The sequence below is a fragment of the Diabrotica virgifera genome, chromosome 1 (genome assembly GCF_917563875.1).
Source record: "Diabrotica virgifera virgifera chromosome 1, PGI_DIABVI_V3a".
Classification (NCBI taxonomy): domain Eukaryota; kingdom Metazoa; phylum Arthropoda; class Insecta; order Coleoptera; family Chrysomelidae; genus Diabrotica; species Diabrotica virgifera.
Window position 1 is genome coordinate 63859296 of NC_065443.1, and position 19755 is coordinate 63879050.

The 19755-nt window shown below is 32.9% G+C and overlaps 1 protein-coding gene across 1 annotated transcript in view; it reads left to right on the forward strand.

Annotated features, from left to right (window-relative positions):
* The window catches only part of LOC114334616 (ATP-binding cassette subfamily G member 4-like), a 293193-nt gene that overhangs the window by 248415 nt on the left and 25023 nt on the right, over positions 1-19755 (forward strand). Inside the window, exons 6-8 of the mRNA XM_028284693.2 lie at positions 2499-2613; positions 7985-8140; positions 17766-18029. Coding sequence (XP_028140494.2) covers positions 2499-2613; positions 7985-8140; positions 17766-18029 — 535 coding nt within the window. The remainder of the gene's footprint in view (positions 1-2498; positions 2614-7984; positions 8141-17765; positions 18030-19755) is intronic.

Genomic DNA, 19755 nt, shown 5'->3' on the forward strand with positions numbered 1-19755 from the left:
AACAAATTTGTTACATTGCCAAGTATACGGTGAATAAAGTTTTTTGTTTTTTCTCCAATGCAGATTTCTGATTTTTTAATGAAGAATGCAGAATATGTTTATTTTTATTTATTTTATACCTAAGCTCAAAAAGTGTTGCAAAAGAAACTTGGTCCATAATAAACGATCTTCGAAATAAAACCCACACTGCTAAAACAATTTCCCTTCCAGACCCTGAAAATCTAAATGAATACTTTGTTAATGTGAGTAAAAATATTACATCAACTATTTTGCCACAACAAGATCCCATTGCTTATCTCCCTAATTCAAGAAAGGTCTCGAATTCATTCTTTATAAAACCAGTCGATAAATCTGAACTGATCCAAACAATCAATAGTATCAAAAGCAAATCCTCCTGTAGTACTGATGGTCTATCGATAAAAATTTTTTCTAATCTCCCAGAAAATGTGTTAGAAGTCCTCATCTCACTAATTAATGATTCCTTTGAGAAAGGTAAATTTCCAGAGTGCCTGAAGACAGCCATCATTATTCCTCTTCATAAGGGTGGTGAAATATCTAATACCTGCAATTATAGACCTATTGCACTACTACCGGTACTCTCCAAAATTATTGAGAGACTCATAAAAGCCCGACTTATGTCCTTTCTAGTTGAAAACAACATTTTATCACAAAATCAGTTCGGCTTTTTAAATAATAAATGCACCACTGATGCCATCTTTTCTGTACTACATGAGGTTTATCAAGCACTGAACAATAATCTTCACACTGCCACCGTTTTTTGTGACTACGCCAAAGCTTTTGATTGTGTAAATCATAACATTTTGATAAGAAAACTAAATTTCTACGGAATTCGAGGTATTTCTTTAGATTGGTTCCAATCTTACTTGGATGATAGGAAACAACTGGTTAGAGCAAACGATACAGACTCTAGTCTCAAAAACATTGTATGTGGGGTACCTCAAGGTTCAGTATTGGGTCCTCTACTTTTCCTTATCTTTATTAATGACATCACTAGTTTAAAAATCGATGGAAAAATCTTTCTTTTTGCTGATGATACCAGTATCACTTGGAGCAACTCAAATATTGCAACTCTTCATGCTACTATAACTTCTGATCTACTTACAATAAAAACCTGGTCTGACTCTAATTTACTCTCGTTTAACGTAGATAAAACAGTAGCATTGTCTTATAAAGGAGTCCTTCAACCCTTACCTCTTAATAACAGCCAGATCAGTACCGTTGATTCTGTGAAATTTCTTGGTATTTTTTTAGACAGCAACCTTAAATGGTCCCACCATATCGATTTGTTAAGGAAGAAACTATCCTCAGCTTGCTATGCTATAAGATCTGTTTCGAATGAACTCAATTTAGCATCTTCCAAAATAACATATTTTTCTTTGTTCGAGTCACATCTTCGTTATGGTCTTCCTTTTTGGGGTTCTGGTACAGCTGCCCAATTCGATGTTATTTTCAAATTACAAAAAAGAGCAATTAGATATCTGTTTGGCCTCAGAAGAACAACACATTGCAGAAGTTACTTCAAAGATCACAGAATTTTAACCCTTCCATCTTTGTATATTTTAGAAACTGTTTGCTTAATTCGTAAACATCTACATGTCTTTCCACCAAGACCTAATCATGACTACTTCACGAGAAATTCTACGTTTGACGTCTGTATGCCGACCCCGTCCTCTGAGTTAGTAAAGAAATCTATATTATATTCCGCAAAAAAACTTTACAACCATCTCCCTCTACAACTTAAATCTGCAGCATCTTTCCCCAAATTCCGTAAACTGACAAAAGCCTACCTATCTGAAAGACCATATTATTCAGTAGAAGATTTTCTTAATCAATAACTAAGAAATTACAGTACCCTTTGCACAAGTAGTATTTTTATTATCATTTTTTTTGTCTATATTTGGGTGTCATATGCAGCAGCTTAACTTTTAAACTTATTAATTACTAGGTAGACTATACATTTGCAATTTACTTAAATTTTGCAATTGACTACTTCTGTTTAACTTCATTATTATTGTTATTATTATAAATATATTGACGATTTATGTAATTTTAGTAAATTGAATTGTTATTGTTTTGTTGTCTTGACTTTTTATAAGCTTTGTCGATAAAATTGTACAATTTTTCATGACAATAAAGCATATTTCTATTCTATTCTATTCTATTCTATTCTAATATGTTTAAAAAGGGTAGACAAAATTATTTCTATGTTTTGTTAATCAGGCACTACTTCCTTTCAGTGTATGAAATGTGAAGGGGTAGGCGACTTTGTCTGAATGACAAAAGAAACTGTTTTTACGCATATTTATCATGAGCGCTATCCACATTATTATTTTTCTCACATTAGCTTCTACTTCCGTTTCTGGGAATATTATTTTTAGTGTTAGTTTCTTGATTTAACTATAGTTATATTGTCCAAATATTTAGTGATTTACCTGCTAATATTAATAACACGTTTCTTAAAAAATCTTCGTTTTTAGGTATATATTATGGCTAATGGATATTGTGTTTATAACGGGTCGCCAAATCAATTAGTACCTTTTATGTCGTCGGTAAATTGTGTATGTCCAGAAACCTCAACACCAGCTGATTTTAGTAAGTATGTAAAAAAACACATTCGCACTTCGTAAGTCCTAGGTTTTCACCCAACGTTACTGGAAGTACAACCTGAAGTAGATATTTAAACTCTTCCTGTAAGTTTGCGTCGATTGGTATACGATTTCACTATTTTTTAAGTAACTTCCAGTTATAAATTTTTAACCGGAAATGCCACGAAACCCCGGAACTAAATATGCGAGCTCGACTTTTCAATACGCGTTGATTGATATATCACACATACTATTTCTGCTACTATATTGTGTCACTTCCGGTTACAACGTTTTAAAAGTAGGGGAACAAGGGGCTTGTTGTAACAGGGGTAAGTAGTAACACAGCTTTTTCATAGGTTATTTGACCGTTTTTAACTAATTTAGCTGGCTCAATCTTATTCTCTTATCGCACTGCAAATGACACCGTCTAGCCAGTCATCCTCCCATAGTTGCAACTAGTAGTATTGTCAGAGAACAATAACCACAGAGAAACGGCACGACCGTACTTGAAACGTGTACCGTTTTTGAAGACGCATGCGCGAACCTTGTTGCTTTATGTGTTCCCAACACATGCTAATTCTGTCACTCAGGTTGTTTTGCTATAGTCCGTAGGCGTGTATGGTAAATACTTGGCTTAACAAGTTTGTTTGAGCATTTATATAATAATTATAATCGTTAAAATGTCTGGTTACTCGTGTGTGGTTCACGGATGTTCCTCTGCGACAGGAAGAGGAATAAGTTTATTTAGATTTCCTAAGAATAATAACAGGTAATTGTTATTGCTTTGTAATTTTTACATATTAGTTATTAGGTATCTAATATTAATTTGACTTGATTGAATATTATTGATAATAAATCATAAAGAAAGTGATTCATTTCCTTGTATACATTACCCCTACGTAATGCATAAAAAAACTAAACTTCGCTCTACCAAGTAAGGGATACAAAACAGATGTTGTCCGGGTGTCATCGCATTCCAAGATATTCTATTTTTACGAAATAAAAATATATAGAGTTCTATACACGACAATTTCTGATTTACACGACGCAAACAAAATCAAAATACTATTCAAACTAAAAATTGTTGGAGACATAATTGGGGCGGTAATTGGGAAAATCTTGCCAATGATTCTTAAAACCTCGATCAATATAAAATATTTACCATGATCAAATGCCTTTTAGAAGTCAATAAAAATAAAAAAAAAACAGTAGATGGGGGTATAACAGTATGCCAACGAAAATATGTAATCCACTATTCTGTTGACAGCTATTATGGATTTTCTATAATGAACTCTTTTCTACTAGTCAAGCCCCTTCATTTGATGTCTATATTGAGGTAGTTGTGAAATTAAATATCTAACCCACCATTTTTTGGTGGCCATTTTGGATTTTCTATAATGAACTCTTTATTAGCAGTCAAGCCCTTTCATTCGATACCCATATTGAAGTAGTTGTGAAATTAAATTATATGTAACCCACCATTTTTTGGCGGCCATTTTGGATTTTCTATAATGAACTCTTTATTAATAGTCAAAGAGAATTGGAACTTTCAGAGTTTGTGACATTTCCGTAGCCGTTACAATGGCTGTGTTATTTTTCGATAACCTATATTAAAAAATATAATTTATTAGGAAATACTTGTATCAGCTCAAGCCAAAGACAATCAGTGAAAGCCACACCTACCGTAATAAATAGGTATATTTTATTATTGGTCTTTCAATGCCAAAATCAGGATAAACAAATAAGTATTTTCATTTATGGTTCCAATCAATATGATTTTCATCATTACGTTGCATTGTGCGATATATTTGCAACCTTTTTTAAATCAAAAATAATTCCATTATTATAAAGAATGCCAACAAAAGCCGGCCCTGTACGCAACTTTTTTCTCGGTGCAATATTCTATATTTATTGAAAGTCAACATAAGTGCTTAACCCGGCACCTGCCACGTGGGGTGCTACCAGCACCCCATAACACATTTTCATCAAATATTTGGTATTTCAAATTTGTTAACCGTCCTGTGCGTCATAGTAGCTTTCAATAATATTATATAGCATAGATCTGTTTGTGTTTGAAGTGGTTATTTAGTGTCATTCTGAAATTGTAGCTCTAAATTCGAATTGGGGTGTCATCATCTGGCAGTAAAATTTTTTTATGTTTTTGATAAACAGGTCAGATTTACATTTTTTTATCGTAATAACTGATCTAAATTATTAATATATTCTCTATACTCAATAAATTTTAATTTTCTTAGATATTTTACATCACTTCATTTATTATGGGTTGGTACTTGCTAATTTGCTTATAACACCTTTTTAATTTTATTTTTTAAATTCTATAATATATTAGTAGCTAATAAATTAATAAAACATGTTTTTTTTTATATTCTTGTGTAACTCAACACATTATTTTGTTTATAAACAAGTAGATCACAGAAAATTTTTAAGGGGTGCTGTGAGCACCCCACGTGGCAGTTGATGCCTTGCAAAGCCACGTGGCAGGTGCCGGGTTAATTTTATTTACGAATTTATATTGTGTGATATGCCCACTGACTATTGCTTCGATGGTCGCTCTGGTTGCTTTAAGTGTCGTTGGCGGCTTAGCCACGAAAGATCAAAAGCGTGTCGTTTCTCTGTGGTTATTGTTCTCTGGTATTGTGGACGAGCTTCAATTGGATGAGTTAATATAAAATTTGACACTCATAAAATTTTGGTTATGGCTATTGTTTTAAACGGAAATGAAACTTTCGGTGTTCATTTCTTTTCTAAATTTAGTTATACTTTTATGTTGCTTAACAATTTTACGATTATGAAGATATTTTTACAGTTATTTTAATAAATATGCAAAAGTGTGCTACGGGGTATGTTGTAACAAGACATTGGGGCTTGTTGTAACATGTTGTAATATGGCTTCGTATATTCTGAAGTGAGCTGAAATATATTTTGGATTAATTCCCATGAAGATGCGAAAACTGTCTTACCCATGTGCCGTGAAACTCAGTGCTATGCAACTTCCTTCTTATTGGTATCAAAATTATAGAGTTGGTCCAGATTGGATTCAAAATGTTATGCGTAGAAATCTACATTTATATTTAAGACACCGGAAGCCACGTTGTTAAGTCGAGCAACATCTTTCAAAAGGAGCAACGTTCTTTTTTCTTCGAAATATACCAAAAAATTCAAATTATCGTACTGTTACAACCTGCCCCAATATATGTTACAACTAGCCCCAAGCGCGGGGTAAGTTGTAACAATGCACTTTTTTTGGCAAAATGCTAGTTGATTAAAAAATACCAGTCTTTTTAACTTTTCTTCAGTTCAATTTGATTCAGAAAGAGTTAAACTATCGTTGAGTGTTTAATTAGTGATAATTGGGAAAATCGCTGTCAAGATATATTTGATTTTATGAAAATTGTTACAACTAGCCCCCTCCTCCCCTAAGTAATATAAAAACCAGAAGTATATATTTGTTCTCGTCTTGTTAAGGCGCGTCGAATAATATGACGTTTGTACTATTTCGGCGACTTTAAACCAGTATTTATACATAGAGACATAATAGGAAAATATCCAGAGACGTATTTTAAAAGTACCATGGGGTCAATGGGTTATTCATGATGGGCGTAGAGATGTAAGAGAACTTACAATGGTTCATGGAGATAATTGCATGTTGTGGAAAGTACTTAGACACGTGTGACTGATTTAAAATATTACAATTGTTATAGATTTGAGATGTACCTACACACTGATGAGTGATTTCAAACTTTTCAATTTAATTCGCCATGTCGTTATATCGACTAAATTATATAGTATTTATAATAAACATCTTGTCTAAAAGTGTTCAGCTAATTACACGAAGTCAACCACAGAAGATAGATAATTGTCCACAAGCCCATAAGTTGGAACCCTGGTGTGGGCTCGACTGAAAACATTGAATTATCTTGTCAATCATACCATTCGACTCCCATGTGGTACGAAATCAGCTTTTTTCTTTACGCGTACATCAACAAAGAGTTCAACAATTTGTACCTACATCGAAATTTATGTTTTATCGTTCGAATTAAAAAAAGTGCAATCAAAAATTGAATCAAAAAAATATATTGAGCGTATTGAACAGACGATTGTTTTATCTGTATGCCTTCAAATCAAACTTTGTTATAATCTTCGGCTTCTAAAAACGAGTGATATATCTAACGTAGGTATATCACTATACTAAAATCACAATAAAGATGCACTAGAAATAAACAAACCAAGACACGTCTGACGTTTGGAACGTCAGACTACGAAAACGTCAGATGTATTTTGTCGGACAGAACTTCCAATTGATTTGTTATCCTTTCATTAAACTCTCATGCAAAAATCAGACTGGTATTACTAACCAACATGTTTCCTGTCATTTGACATGTTCTTCGTGTTACACTCATTAAAATGCGCAGTTGGTGATAAACACCAGTCTGATTTTTGCATGAGAGTTTAATGAAAGGGCAACAAATGAATTGGAAGTTCCGTCCGAGAAAATACATCTGACGATTTCATAGTCTGACGTTCCAAATTTTTAACCTGTTCCACCATTAAAACTTCCCCTGTTCCGGTGTTCCCATATATCAAAGTTTGTTCGACTACACACCGTTAAACTATTAACAAATTTTCAGCTTGCTATTAATCAACTTTTTTTTGGATTGAAATCTGTATTGAAAACAACTGTTAAAATTGTTCTACGAATTAAACATATTCCAAAATTTTGTAAAAATGTAATACATTTTTCAGTTTTTCAGCCCAAAATTATGCCACACACAGTGCAATAATGCGTCACAATGAAGTTATTATTTTCACATTTTTGAACTGTCAATATTTTTATTCTATCATTTATTGTTTAAAAACAATACAGTTGATAAGATACCCTCAGTTACGGAGAAAGTATTAGTAATAAAGATTTTTTATTCAGTCAACGGTGTGAGCACTGTCAGTTAAATAGTAACGTGTGGCTTAACTTTTACACACATACCTACTGTGGCAAATATGTATTATATTTTTCAAAATTTTGGAATGCGTTTAAATCATAGAACAATTTTAACTTTTGATTTTAATACAGATTTCAATTCTCTACAAATATTCTCTCATGACTTTTGATGTAAAATAATTAGGGAAGCAGGAATTCAACAGTTTAGAATTTTACATTGAGTTTCCTATGGCCCGTTTTACGATTCACCACCCGGTATACATTGTAAATAGTGATTTGGGAGTGCTCCTCGTACCATTCAACGTGTCGTAGTTTGTTTATTTCTGGTGCATCTTTATTGTCATTTTAGTATACCTACCTATATAATGTCTAAGTATTTCCCAGCAAGGCGCGTTACTATACCATTTTTCTAATATTTTAGTTATAGAAGTAATCCAAACCAATCAAGACAATATTCCAATACTGCAAAACCAAATTCAAAACGGTAAAATAAATATGAAAGATAAAAAGTTAAAACCTCTACAAAGTCATAAGACATTAGGAATATATGAAATTTACCAGGAAACCACACAAACAGGTGAGGATAAAACTTGTCTTTTTACAATCAATATTACTGGTAATAATAAGTAAATTGTTAATTGCAAAATACATGTCGTGAATAAAATTGTCCAGTGATGCTTTCCATATTCGTAACAATGGAAACAGCAACTTATGTCTCAGGGGTCTGGTGAACAAGAATTTCATATTCATCTTTATTTGGGTATTTAGCTTAAGTTGTTGTCTTTGTGGTGACCTGCCTTTATGGTGACCAACTGGAATATATTGTTTGGATAATCTCTGGTCATATTTTTGACTCAAATGGTGACATTTCCTTAATCGATTTTGAGGCAGTTTTCCACAATGGTTTTTCAGTGCAAGCCTGGCCTGCGTATCAGACGTTCTGATATCTAGGTAAATTCACTATAGAGGAGACTAAATCAAAAAGTTTGTTACCCGAAGAGATTGTAGTCGAAAATAAATGAAATCCCAGTCTAAACTTGAAATTTATAGGCACAAGAAGTATTAGGGTAAGAACAGAACAAGTGGGTCGAGGTGGAGGTGTAGGTCGCTGTGGATGCTACTAGTTAAGTCGCGGTCGACAGCACATAGCAAGGTCACCTGCGCTGTCAGTCGAGCCAGAACCACTATCAGGTGAAGTAGATTAATTAAGTATTTTCTATGGGAAATAAGCCCAGTGGCGGTTTCTCCATAAGTGCACATGTGCACGTGAACCCCCTAAATTATTTTCAAACAAACATTCATATGTAAAATTTATCATTCTATAAATAACATTTTAATCTAACTATACAGTAAATTAAATCACAAACCACAAATCCAAGGAGTTTATAAGTAATAGGTAATATTTATTTATTTTTATTCTATTTCGACAAACTTCACGGATGCGAGGCCTTAGGTAGAACCTTTCGTTCACCGCTCTCACAGTGGCTCCTATACTCTATACCAATGACTTATCATCGGGCAAAATACAACTCACCACACACCCCGCTTCCCGCTATAGCCCACAAGTTTAGATGTCCACAAGAGCACAAATTGACTGATCTTACTAGGGATGGCGGTTTTTGACAAAACACCGGTTTTCGGTTATACCGTTTTTTTTTGCTTACGGTTTAACCTGGCGGTTATAACCGGCCAAAAAAACTTTGCCCCATTATTTTCAAACCCAAAAATTAGAGGTTTAAAAATGTTTTACGCATTTATTTACATCAGAATATCAAAATATAACGATTTTTTTTTCAAAAAGTTATAGCCTTCGACATTTGACCTCTTGGGATAAACAATTTATAATATCTAAGCAACAAATTCGTTAATCTGACTTTACTATTTTTTTTATATTTGGAATTGAAAGGATCTTCATTTTAAAGCTTCAAAAAATAAAAAAAACTTATTTGTACAATAAATAATGAAATTGTAAAAAACGGCCATTTTTGACATTTCGCAGGCTGTTTTGCAATAACCAATTAACGAAATTAAACTTACCTTAGCTCAAATTGTAGGCTTTTTAATTTACTACAACTTTCTGTTAAAAAGTTTTTCTCTAAAATCAATATCCTAAGCTACAAAATTAAAAATCATTAAAAATTGCAAATTTAACAAATCAAAATCGCAATAAAAAAAAGCGCACAATATTTTTGGTTACATTTTAGTAGAAGTTATTCCTGGCATCGTCCTTTACAACACCTGATAGGTTTCAAAAATTCCTGAATTATATCACGTTTTTTCACCCACAGCCTGGGGTATAAATGATCATTTAACATGGAGATTTGTGAAAAAACTTACTGATTGTGTAGGTGCTACTATCAATACTTTTTACCGCTTTCCGTGTTTTCTACATATTTGGAGAAGAAGAATCATAAAGAACAAAATAGAAGATCTGATTTTAACTATCCGGGGCAGTCCACTTAAGTAAATTTTTGATTGAAAATAATTTAAAAGATGATTTTTCTAAAATAATTGCAATTCTTTAATTACTGGTTACGAGGCCAGTGACAACTGCAGAAACAGACTGTTTCTCTGCATTGAAACGTATCAAGACCAAAAATTTCCTTAAAATGGCTATGGGCTAGGATTGACTAACAGCAGTCGCAATGTTTTCAATAAAAAAAATGATTCAAGAAATTTCAAATTTTACTGAATTGTTTATTGAAGAATTCATCTAAAAAAATAACAGGCGACTTGACTTTCGTTACAAAACTTGCTTGTAACATTTAAACATTAAATTATAATTTTAAGTCAAGACAATATATTATTTAACATAATTATTAAAAAGGTCCTTTGATTTTTACAATTTGACGACACTCAAAAAATTTTATCTAGGGAAATAGGGCCTCAAGGTTTTTTTATATCTTAATATTATGTGTGCACCCCCAATACTTTACACCAGGCGCCGCCACTGAATAAGCCACAATTTTACTAAAAAATGAATGTATTAACGTTTCGAAGCCCAAATCGGGTTTCGTTGTCAAAATACAAAATACTATTAAAATAAACAAAAATGTTGTTGCTAAGTAAAGAAATTCTTCTAATAATTTATTTAATCTGACTCATTTATATTGGCAATTCAGACGTATATTATACATTTTAAAGTAGAAGACTTTAAAATGATATCGCCAATATTTATGAGTTGCGTTCCGAGGACGACTTTACTAAAAGATAGTTCATTCGATTACATGAAATCAATCCCAACTTAAGAATATCCGTCGCAAAAAAATCATAGCATGTGATCTGTCTTTAAAAAGACAACCAAATGCAACGATGACAGTAAAATTCTCGCGTTAGAGATTCCATAGTAAATCACGAGGGAAAACCAGGACAAAACCTCGTGATACTATCCCGACATCGTAAGTATTTGGTCTTACATGTAATTTACTTTCAAAAAACTAATATTAAATTCTGACTTTAATATGTTTAAATTATAAATAATATTAATAATACATAGATATACAATAAGTAATACTAAAATATAAAATTTGTACTAACTCGATATGTTATTGACCTACTAATCGTGGTATTTTCTTTCTATTGACTTCCTCTTTCAGTATGGAATCTCTAACGCGAGAATTTTACTGTCATCGTTGCATTTGGTTGTCTTTCTAAAAACATCACATGCTATGATTTTTTTGCGACGGATATTATTGAGTTGGGATTGATTTCATGTGATCGAATGAACTATCTTTTAGTAAAGTCATCCCAGGAACGCAACTCATAAATATTGGCGATATTATTTTAAAGTCTTCTACTTTAAAATGTATAATATACGTCTGAATTGCCAATATAAATGAGACAGATTAAATAAATTCTTAGAAGAATTTTTTTACTTAGCAAAAACATTTTTGTTTATTTTAATAGTATTTTGTATTTTGACAACGAAACCCGATTTGGGCTTCGAAACGTTAATACATTCATTTTTTAGTAAAATTGTGGCTTATTTCCCATAGAAAATACTTAATTATAAAAATGCCACAAGGAAATAGCTTCAGATCAACATTAAGTAGATTAATGAAATTTGAATGACAAAAAGACTGTGCTTTTGCGATGTTGTGTCAGTCAAGTGATGATAGTGATGAAATGTCAGCTGTAAATAATCAGATCCTCCTTCATATTTCAAAAATTTACTGAATTTAATTACTTTAGAAATTCAAAAATAAACTGAATACAAAAAGGGGATTATATAAAAAGTATCAACTCGGGTAGCGCAGGTAATGACAACGCAGGTAATGACAACTTAGCTTCGAACGGATCAATCACAGGGAAACATCCTTGTAGGCCGCGCAGTAGACATCCATGTAAAACAAACTCATTTTATTTTCAAAAGCATCGATGTAAACCTCCTGGATAGCATCGCGATAAACCTCCACCGCGACTTACCTACTCTGTTCTCTTCCATTCACTACAAACAATGTGCTTGTTTTACATGGATATCGACATCGACCGCGACCTCCACCTCGACCGCGACCCACTTGTTCTGTTCTTACCCTTAGATTTCCCACTCCGCCATGTTGAAAGGTAGACTGACTTTGACAGCATTATTAGAAGGGGGAATTGTCACTAAAATGAAGTGTGCCACAAAAGCATAGAACATAAAATATCTATGATTAAAGTAGCTGTTCTGTTAGCGTACAGAAAAAAGGACAGATGGTGCCAACTATTTTTTAAAGAAAAAATAGTAAAACCGAGACAGAAGGTTAGAAAATTAATAAATTAATCAAGAAATTGGAATAAAATAATTATTTAAATATAAATTAACAAAGATATCGCCGGTCCGGAATAAGAATAGCGTAACAGCAAATTTTGTCAATTCTTGTTTATTGCGTAATTAACTTCTAAAATACTGTATACAGATGATACAAAAGCGACAGAACTGTACCTATGTGCTGAGTCACCACAGGGTAGTTGCGTCTCTATTGAAATACTCACCATTTTAGACCTTGTTTCAGATGAAGAATGACGCAACTGTAAATAAGGTTCAAAATGGCGGGATTTAATCAAGATAATGAAATTAGGACAAATTGGCCAGCACTGTAAGAATAAATTCGAGCCAGCACTGTAAGAATAAACGGCAAATATTTAAAAATAGTTTTTTTGTACAGAAAAATTTTCAAATCAAGAATGACGCAACCGTAAAGAGGGTTGAAAATTGGGAAATAAAATGAAATTTGAACCAATGGGGATGAAACTAAAAGCCATCATTGTAAGAATAAACGCCAGACCAATGCTCCAGACGGTTACTCTTTATTTAATCACTATTTTAAATATTTCAAAAATTTTAGATTAAGAATGACGCAACTGTAAAAAGGGTTGAAATGGGGGGACTAAATTAAGATAATAAAATTCGAACCATTAAGGATAAAAATAAAAGCCATGATTGTAACAATAAACGCCATACCGATGCTCCTGGACGATAACTCCTCATTTAATCCCTATTTTAAATATTAACAAATCGTTTTTTTCTGTCCTGAAAAATTTGGTTTTTTGCAGTTACGTCATTCTTATTCAGGACCGGCGAATTTGACGTGTATAACGGTACAAGGTTAATGAAGTGATAAGCCAACTAAAACAAAATAAAGCAGGGGGAACAGACTGTTTAGTTAATGAGTTGATTAAACATGGAGGGACAGCAATACAGCAAAGATTGTATAACCTGATTAAACAGATTTGGATAAAAGAGTCAATGCCTAAAGAATGGGAAAAAGGGTTAATTATTCCGATATTTAAAAAAGGAAACCCAAAAGTTTGTGAAAACTACAGAGGCATTACTCTTCTAAATGTGGTTTATAAGATCTTGACCACAATGATAAATAAACGATTGATGGAGCATACAGATATAAAAATAGGGGATTATCAAAATGGTTTTAGGAAAGGAAGATCTACCGTAGATACCATACACATAGTGACTCAGACAGTCGAGAAATTCTATGAATATAACATGTGGCTGCATATCCTCTTTATTGACTTCAAGCAAGCATTTGACAGTATTAAGAGGCCAGAAGTAGTAAACGATATGAGGAATATAGAAGTGCCTGGAAAGATGATAAGACTCGTGGAAATGACAATGAAAGAATCAAAGGCATCCGTATTAACGCAGGAAGGAACAACAGAAGAATTCGAATACAATGCAGGAGTAAGACAAGGAGATGGGCTGTCAACTACGCTCTTTAACATAACTTTAGACGCCATAATTAAGACGTGCAAACTCAATGGGACGATCACCAACAATTCAGTCCAGATAGTAGCATATGCTGATGACCTAGCGGTGCTGGCGAGAGACAAAAGAACCTTAGATGACATAACCAGACAAATTGAACAGGAAGCGGTGAAAAGAGGCTTAACAATAAATGAAGAGAAAACTAAATACATGAAAATAGAGAGGAAAAACAAAGATACAGAGGAAAGAAATATAAAAATCGGGAATTATAATTTTGAAAAGTCAGTAATTTTCAATACCTAGGAGTCACAATTAACAACAAAAATGAAAGAAATATAGAAATTACCAACAGAATACAAGCGGGTCATAGAGCATATTATAAGTACAAAAGTATTTTAAAAAACAAAAAAATCAGCATGGTTACGAAAATCCGAGTATACAGAACAGCAATTCGAACAGTGGTGATATATGGGGCAGAAACCATGAGCCTAACAAAGAGGGAAGAAGAAATGTTAAAAATATTTGAAAGAACAATGGTAAGAAGAATTTATGGACCAAAGAAAACAGTGCACGGAGATTATGAAAGGCTCTTGAATTTAGAAATAAGAGACATACTAGGAGGTGAGGACATAGTGAAAGCTATAAAAACCCAGCGACTACGGTGGTATGGACACTTAAGAAGAATGGGAGAAGAAAAAGATGTAATAAAAGTTACAATGTGGAACCCAAATATAACAAGGGCGAAAGGAAGACCAAAAAGCAGGTGGGAAGACCAGGTATTGGAGGACATAAAAAGATTGGAAGTGCCAAGATGGAGACAGAAAATACAGGACCGGGATATATGGAGGAAAATAACAGAGGACGCAAAGAGGAACCCTAGATTAGACTAGTTAACTTGAGAGAAGAAAGAATGTGGAGTGACTCACCACAATAAATGAGTCAATGAGCTCAATAAGAGTGGCTCCAACTCCGCACGGAGTGTATAGCCTGTATATATATAACGGTACAAGGTGTTTTCGTCAAATAAACTGTCCTATAAAAATCTTGTTGGTACATAAAACTTTCTGGAAAATTTAGTTTGCATGTATACATACAAAATATTCTATTTTAAGTAGGTATATTAACTTTTTTTTGTCGGTCAGGTGGCTCAGTGGGCTGAGGCGCTCGATCAACAAATCTAGCGGATTTCGATTCCCAGCCCGGTCAATGAAAAATAAAAGGCCAACGTCGTAGTATAAAATTCTATAGAATCTACGACTTGGTCTGGAATAAACTGGTGTCTGATCGGTCTATGGAGGAGCAGTACGGCAAGGGGTAAGGGCTTGCGGCTTGGTGATACTCCTCTATAGATCCCTACCGAAGGGCGTTGACGCCTAATATATCGCACTAATAATACAATAGTTTCGTAACTCAAAAAAGATGATTTTTCAGAATCAACGAAAAACTCACTACTCATTTCCTATTGCAGGTAAAAAAAAATAATGCATAATGTGTTTGTAATTCTCATTAAAGGAAGTTTCTTTGTACTCTTACAGTGAAGATATTTAAGACTTCTGAGTTGAAACGGTATTGTTCTAAGCAAAATGTTCGAAATGAAATATTATTTTTAGTTATGACATTATTTATGAAATATCTTGTGTTACTACAATTTGATTTACTAATTTTTTTCTGCGGTTTACGTCAGTTTTTGGGAAATTTTGCGGACTCTTTGTCGCTCATTGTAAAATTAAAGCAGTTAATTCTACTTTTATAAAAAAAATAATGAAACTTGGCCTCTTGGTACTGGCAGCACAGCTTGCAAGTTTTTTTTTTCTCTGGTTCTGACTTTGGTTTAGAACTAGAACATTTAGCCACGTAATTGTATAACTTATTACTAAGTCAGGGGAGTAATGTGTAGTGTGTGTGTTGAGTAAGTGTCTTGTTACTTTGCAAAGTCGACGTCATTGTCGCTTGCAAGTTATATACGGCGAATATGGTTGAATCTATGTTAGCATTTTTGTCTTTTTCTTTCTCATTTCTGGACAGTTCTTTTTCTTTCAAGTGGTTTGCGTACTTAACAACAATCTGTTTTTTCCATCCTCATCAGCATTTTTGAAATTTTCACAAATATCACATTGGTCTTTTTTGGTATATGGAAGGAGATGTTAAAATCTTTAGTAAAAATGCGGTTAAAAGTAGTTGCAGACGCAAATGATTTTAAGTTTTCTTCTGTACATTTATCTTTGTGGTCTCGATATAAATCAGCTAAAGACTTGTCACAACTGGATATATTCCCGTGACGTCTAAGCTCTAAGGTAATGCAATTCGACGCGTTGTATAGCGTTTATAAAATAATGTTTGACACCTCCATAGATCTCCGGTTCCACAGTATGTTGTTAGCCATGTTTCCCGCGTAATTTGCATTTTTTCTGAGTTTTCCAAGAGCTACTAGTAGAGGAGCTACTCGATGAAGAGCTTCCTGAAGAAGAGCTTCTTGAGGAAGAGCCACTTGATGGTTTTACTGTTCGACCTCGAAACAAACTATAGGTTTTCTTTTGCACAACAGGAACGAAATGCAGATCTCGGTCGGAATCATCGGAATCAAAGTCGCTCTGGTCTGAGTGCACCGGTGAAATGTAATATTGCCTTTGGTTAGATTCTGTAATAGGTAATTACTGACCTTACTAAAGGTCACTGTTTACGTCAATTTCTTGAAGTACTTTGATGACTCGTAAATGGTGAAGGTATAGGTGCCGGTTGTACTTTCGTAACGTCACTGTTCTCTATCTGGGCACCAGGTTCATTATTTGTACTCGCTAGTGGGGATAACGACGGTGAAGAGTTTTCCTGCTCGCCATCCTCAACCTTTGTTGCCACAGCACAAGTAATAGCCCACGATCACTTGTTGCTATGAATCGCCCCCTTAAAAATGAGTTAAGTAAATATTAACATAGGTAATTGACGAAATGAACAAGAATGTCACGAAGAGTGTGGTAACTCTAAATTTATAAAATAGTATTTAGTAAGCTTTTTTAATATCACTGCTGCATATTTTAAATGAGTTGTTATTCCTATACGTTGATTGACAAATAGATAATGATTAATAAATGTTTTACAAATAACAAAAAAATGGTTTAAAGTTATGATTATTCAACAATAGTGTAGCATGTCAAAAATGATGAACTGAACCAATAATAGTGTCGTTAGTAAAAATATTATTTTAAAATGTGCTTGTGTAAATCAGTAATAGTGTAATAAGTAGAAAAACAACAATGTAATGGTTAGGTTCAAATCAACAATAATGCAATAACTCAAAATATAGATATGCAAATTACATACCTCATTCAGCAATAACGTGGAAACTCAAAATGATGAGCAAAGCAACACATACGTTCCGGATCACTGTTGGATGCAACTAAAAATGGCGCAATATTGTGAGGACGATAACGACAGTCGGTCAGTCATGAATAACGTCTTATCGCGCCATCTTTTATTCATTTTTTGCACTATTAAAACGACGGTTTTATTGACTTGTAGGGAATTGAATTTTACGTCTGAATATAGTGTTATGTCAAATTCGAATCATTTTGAGTTACGACACTATTGTATTATTAGTGCGATATGATATGATGATAATATACAGCGATGAGCTCGCTAATAACCGGCAAAATAGCGCAAAAGATGGAAAACATAATACATTGCTAAACAAAAAGAAATGAAACTAGTAGAGGTGGAAGTGATCGTTATAAACGTATAAATTAACGTTATATTACATAGTTTCCCACCTTTAGACGTCTGTGACAGGAGTATTTGATAAAATTCTACTGTCACAGCGACAGTTATCATACTCCTCTGATACGTCTAAAGGTGGGAAACTATGTAATGCAAGTTTCATCTCTTTTTGTTTCGCAATGTATTATGTTTTCCATCTTTAGCGCTATCTTGCCAGTTATTAGCGCGCTCATCACTGTATATTAACTTTTTATGAGATGTATATTTTGCATTATGTACTATGTTTTAGGTATGCATATTCACGACATAGAATACCCAACGTCTTTCTGGACACAATTCACCGTGCTTTTGTGTCGCATGGCTTTACAGATGAAAAGAAATAAATCCATGTGGATCATACAATTTTTCCATCACGTCATTTCAGCAACGTTAGTCGGTGGAATATTTTACCAGATTGGAAATGAAGCCAGTCAAGTTCTACCAATATTTAAGTATTGTGTAACGATTAACGTGTTTTTCGTGTATACTCATGTCATGGTGCCAGTGTTACTGTGTATGTATTTGTTTTTTTTTCGTAAAACATAAAATATTTTAACAAGCGAAAGTTTTACTTTTAATAAAATTAAGATAATATTAAAAATAAAACTTTATTGGACCAAGTTTTCTGGTAACACCTTCGTGGCTTCTAAATTTGCAAACAAACGAATACTGGAGCAAAGAAGGCTGAGGGAGATCTAAAAGTTGCATTTTACTTCTCGCCTGTCCAGCGCGGTAAAATTCCAACGAAAAATGGTCCCGCATACTCAGTTATTAGTAGAACTAATATAAATAAATAATAATTTCGTTGTAAATCGCAACAAGAGCCGTCTTATACAGGGTGAGTCATGAGGAACTGTACATACTCCTACCTCGTATAGAGGCTCCTATGGGGAATAACAAATGACCATTAAAAAGTGTCTGCTCCCATTGTTTAATAATATACTGGGCGAGTTTCGCATTTTGACAGAGATTTGTATTCGCCATAATTTTTGAATGTTCAGATCGATGTGTCTCTTATTTTGGTCAATCGTTACACTATTACCACCTTATCAACTGATTTATTCAAACTAGAAAAAAATCAGGTCCGGCTTCAAAAAAATTAGTTCGTTTGGGTCTTAGAAAAAATTTCACCCTGTATATGCTTTTTGAAAACTATAATATTAATTTTATAAATTAGACAAATAAGCAATTAAAATGACATATTTATTTTATTCCCCACACGATTACTTAATTTTTTATAAAAAAATCAAATTTGACTATGAATTAAAAGTTTGGTAAAGTGAACCATAGATTAAAAAAAAACTTTTATTACAAAAATTAATTTTTTTTAAAAAATATTTAATTTATGTTACCACCCAATCAACTAATTTATACAAACTAGAAAAAAATCAGGCCCGGATTTAAAAAATTAGTTCATTTTAGTCTTAGAAAAAATTTCACCCTGTATACGCTTTTTGAAAACTCTAATATGAGTTTTAGAAATTAGACAAATAGGCAATTAAAACGGCATATTTATTGTTTTCCCCACACGATTACTTAATGTTTTATAAAAAAATCAAATTTGACTGTGAATAATTAAAAGTTTGGTAAAGTGAACCATATTTACTAGAAACCAGATTAAAAAAAAAAATTATTACCAAAATTAATTTTTTTGAACAAATATTTAATTTATGTTACCACCCAATCACCTGATTTATTCAAACTAGAAAAAAATCAGGCCCGGATTTAAAAAATTAGTTCGTTTTGGTCAAAATCGGAATTTAACCATAAAAATAAAAAAAATTTAAACAACGTTTTTCTTAAAACTAAAAGCTTCACCATTTTTTTTTATACCACGTCTAGATCTAAAACCCATAACACTTCTCTTTGGACTCTACAGTTTAATATAGACGTGATGAAATAGATAAATTTTAAATTTTTTCACTTAATTTTTGCGATTTAACTTTGCAATTAACGAATATGCACCTTTCATTTTTAAAAATTCATAACTTTTATGAGAAGAAGACTGAAAGTCTACAACAATTTTCATAGTCTTCACAATGGTAGGAGATATGTGCTGTAAAAATTTCAGCAAAAAAAATATTAAACCGGAACAGAGTTGTAGCGAGTTAAACCGTGATTTCATTTTTTTTTTCATTTTTGGGTTAAAATTCCGATTTTGACAAATTTGATTTTTTAATAAAAAATTAAGTAATCGTGTGGGGAAAAAAATAAATATGCCATTTTAATTGCCTATTTGT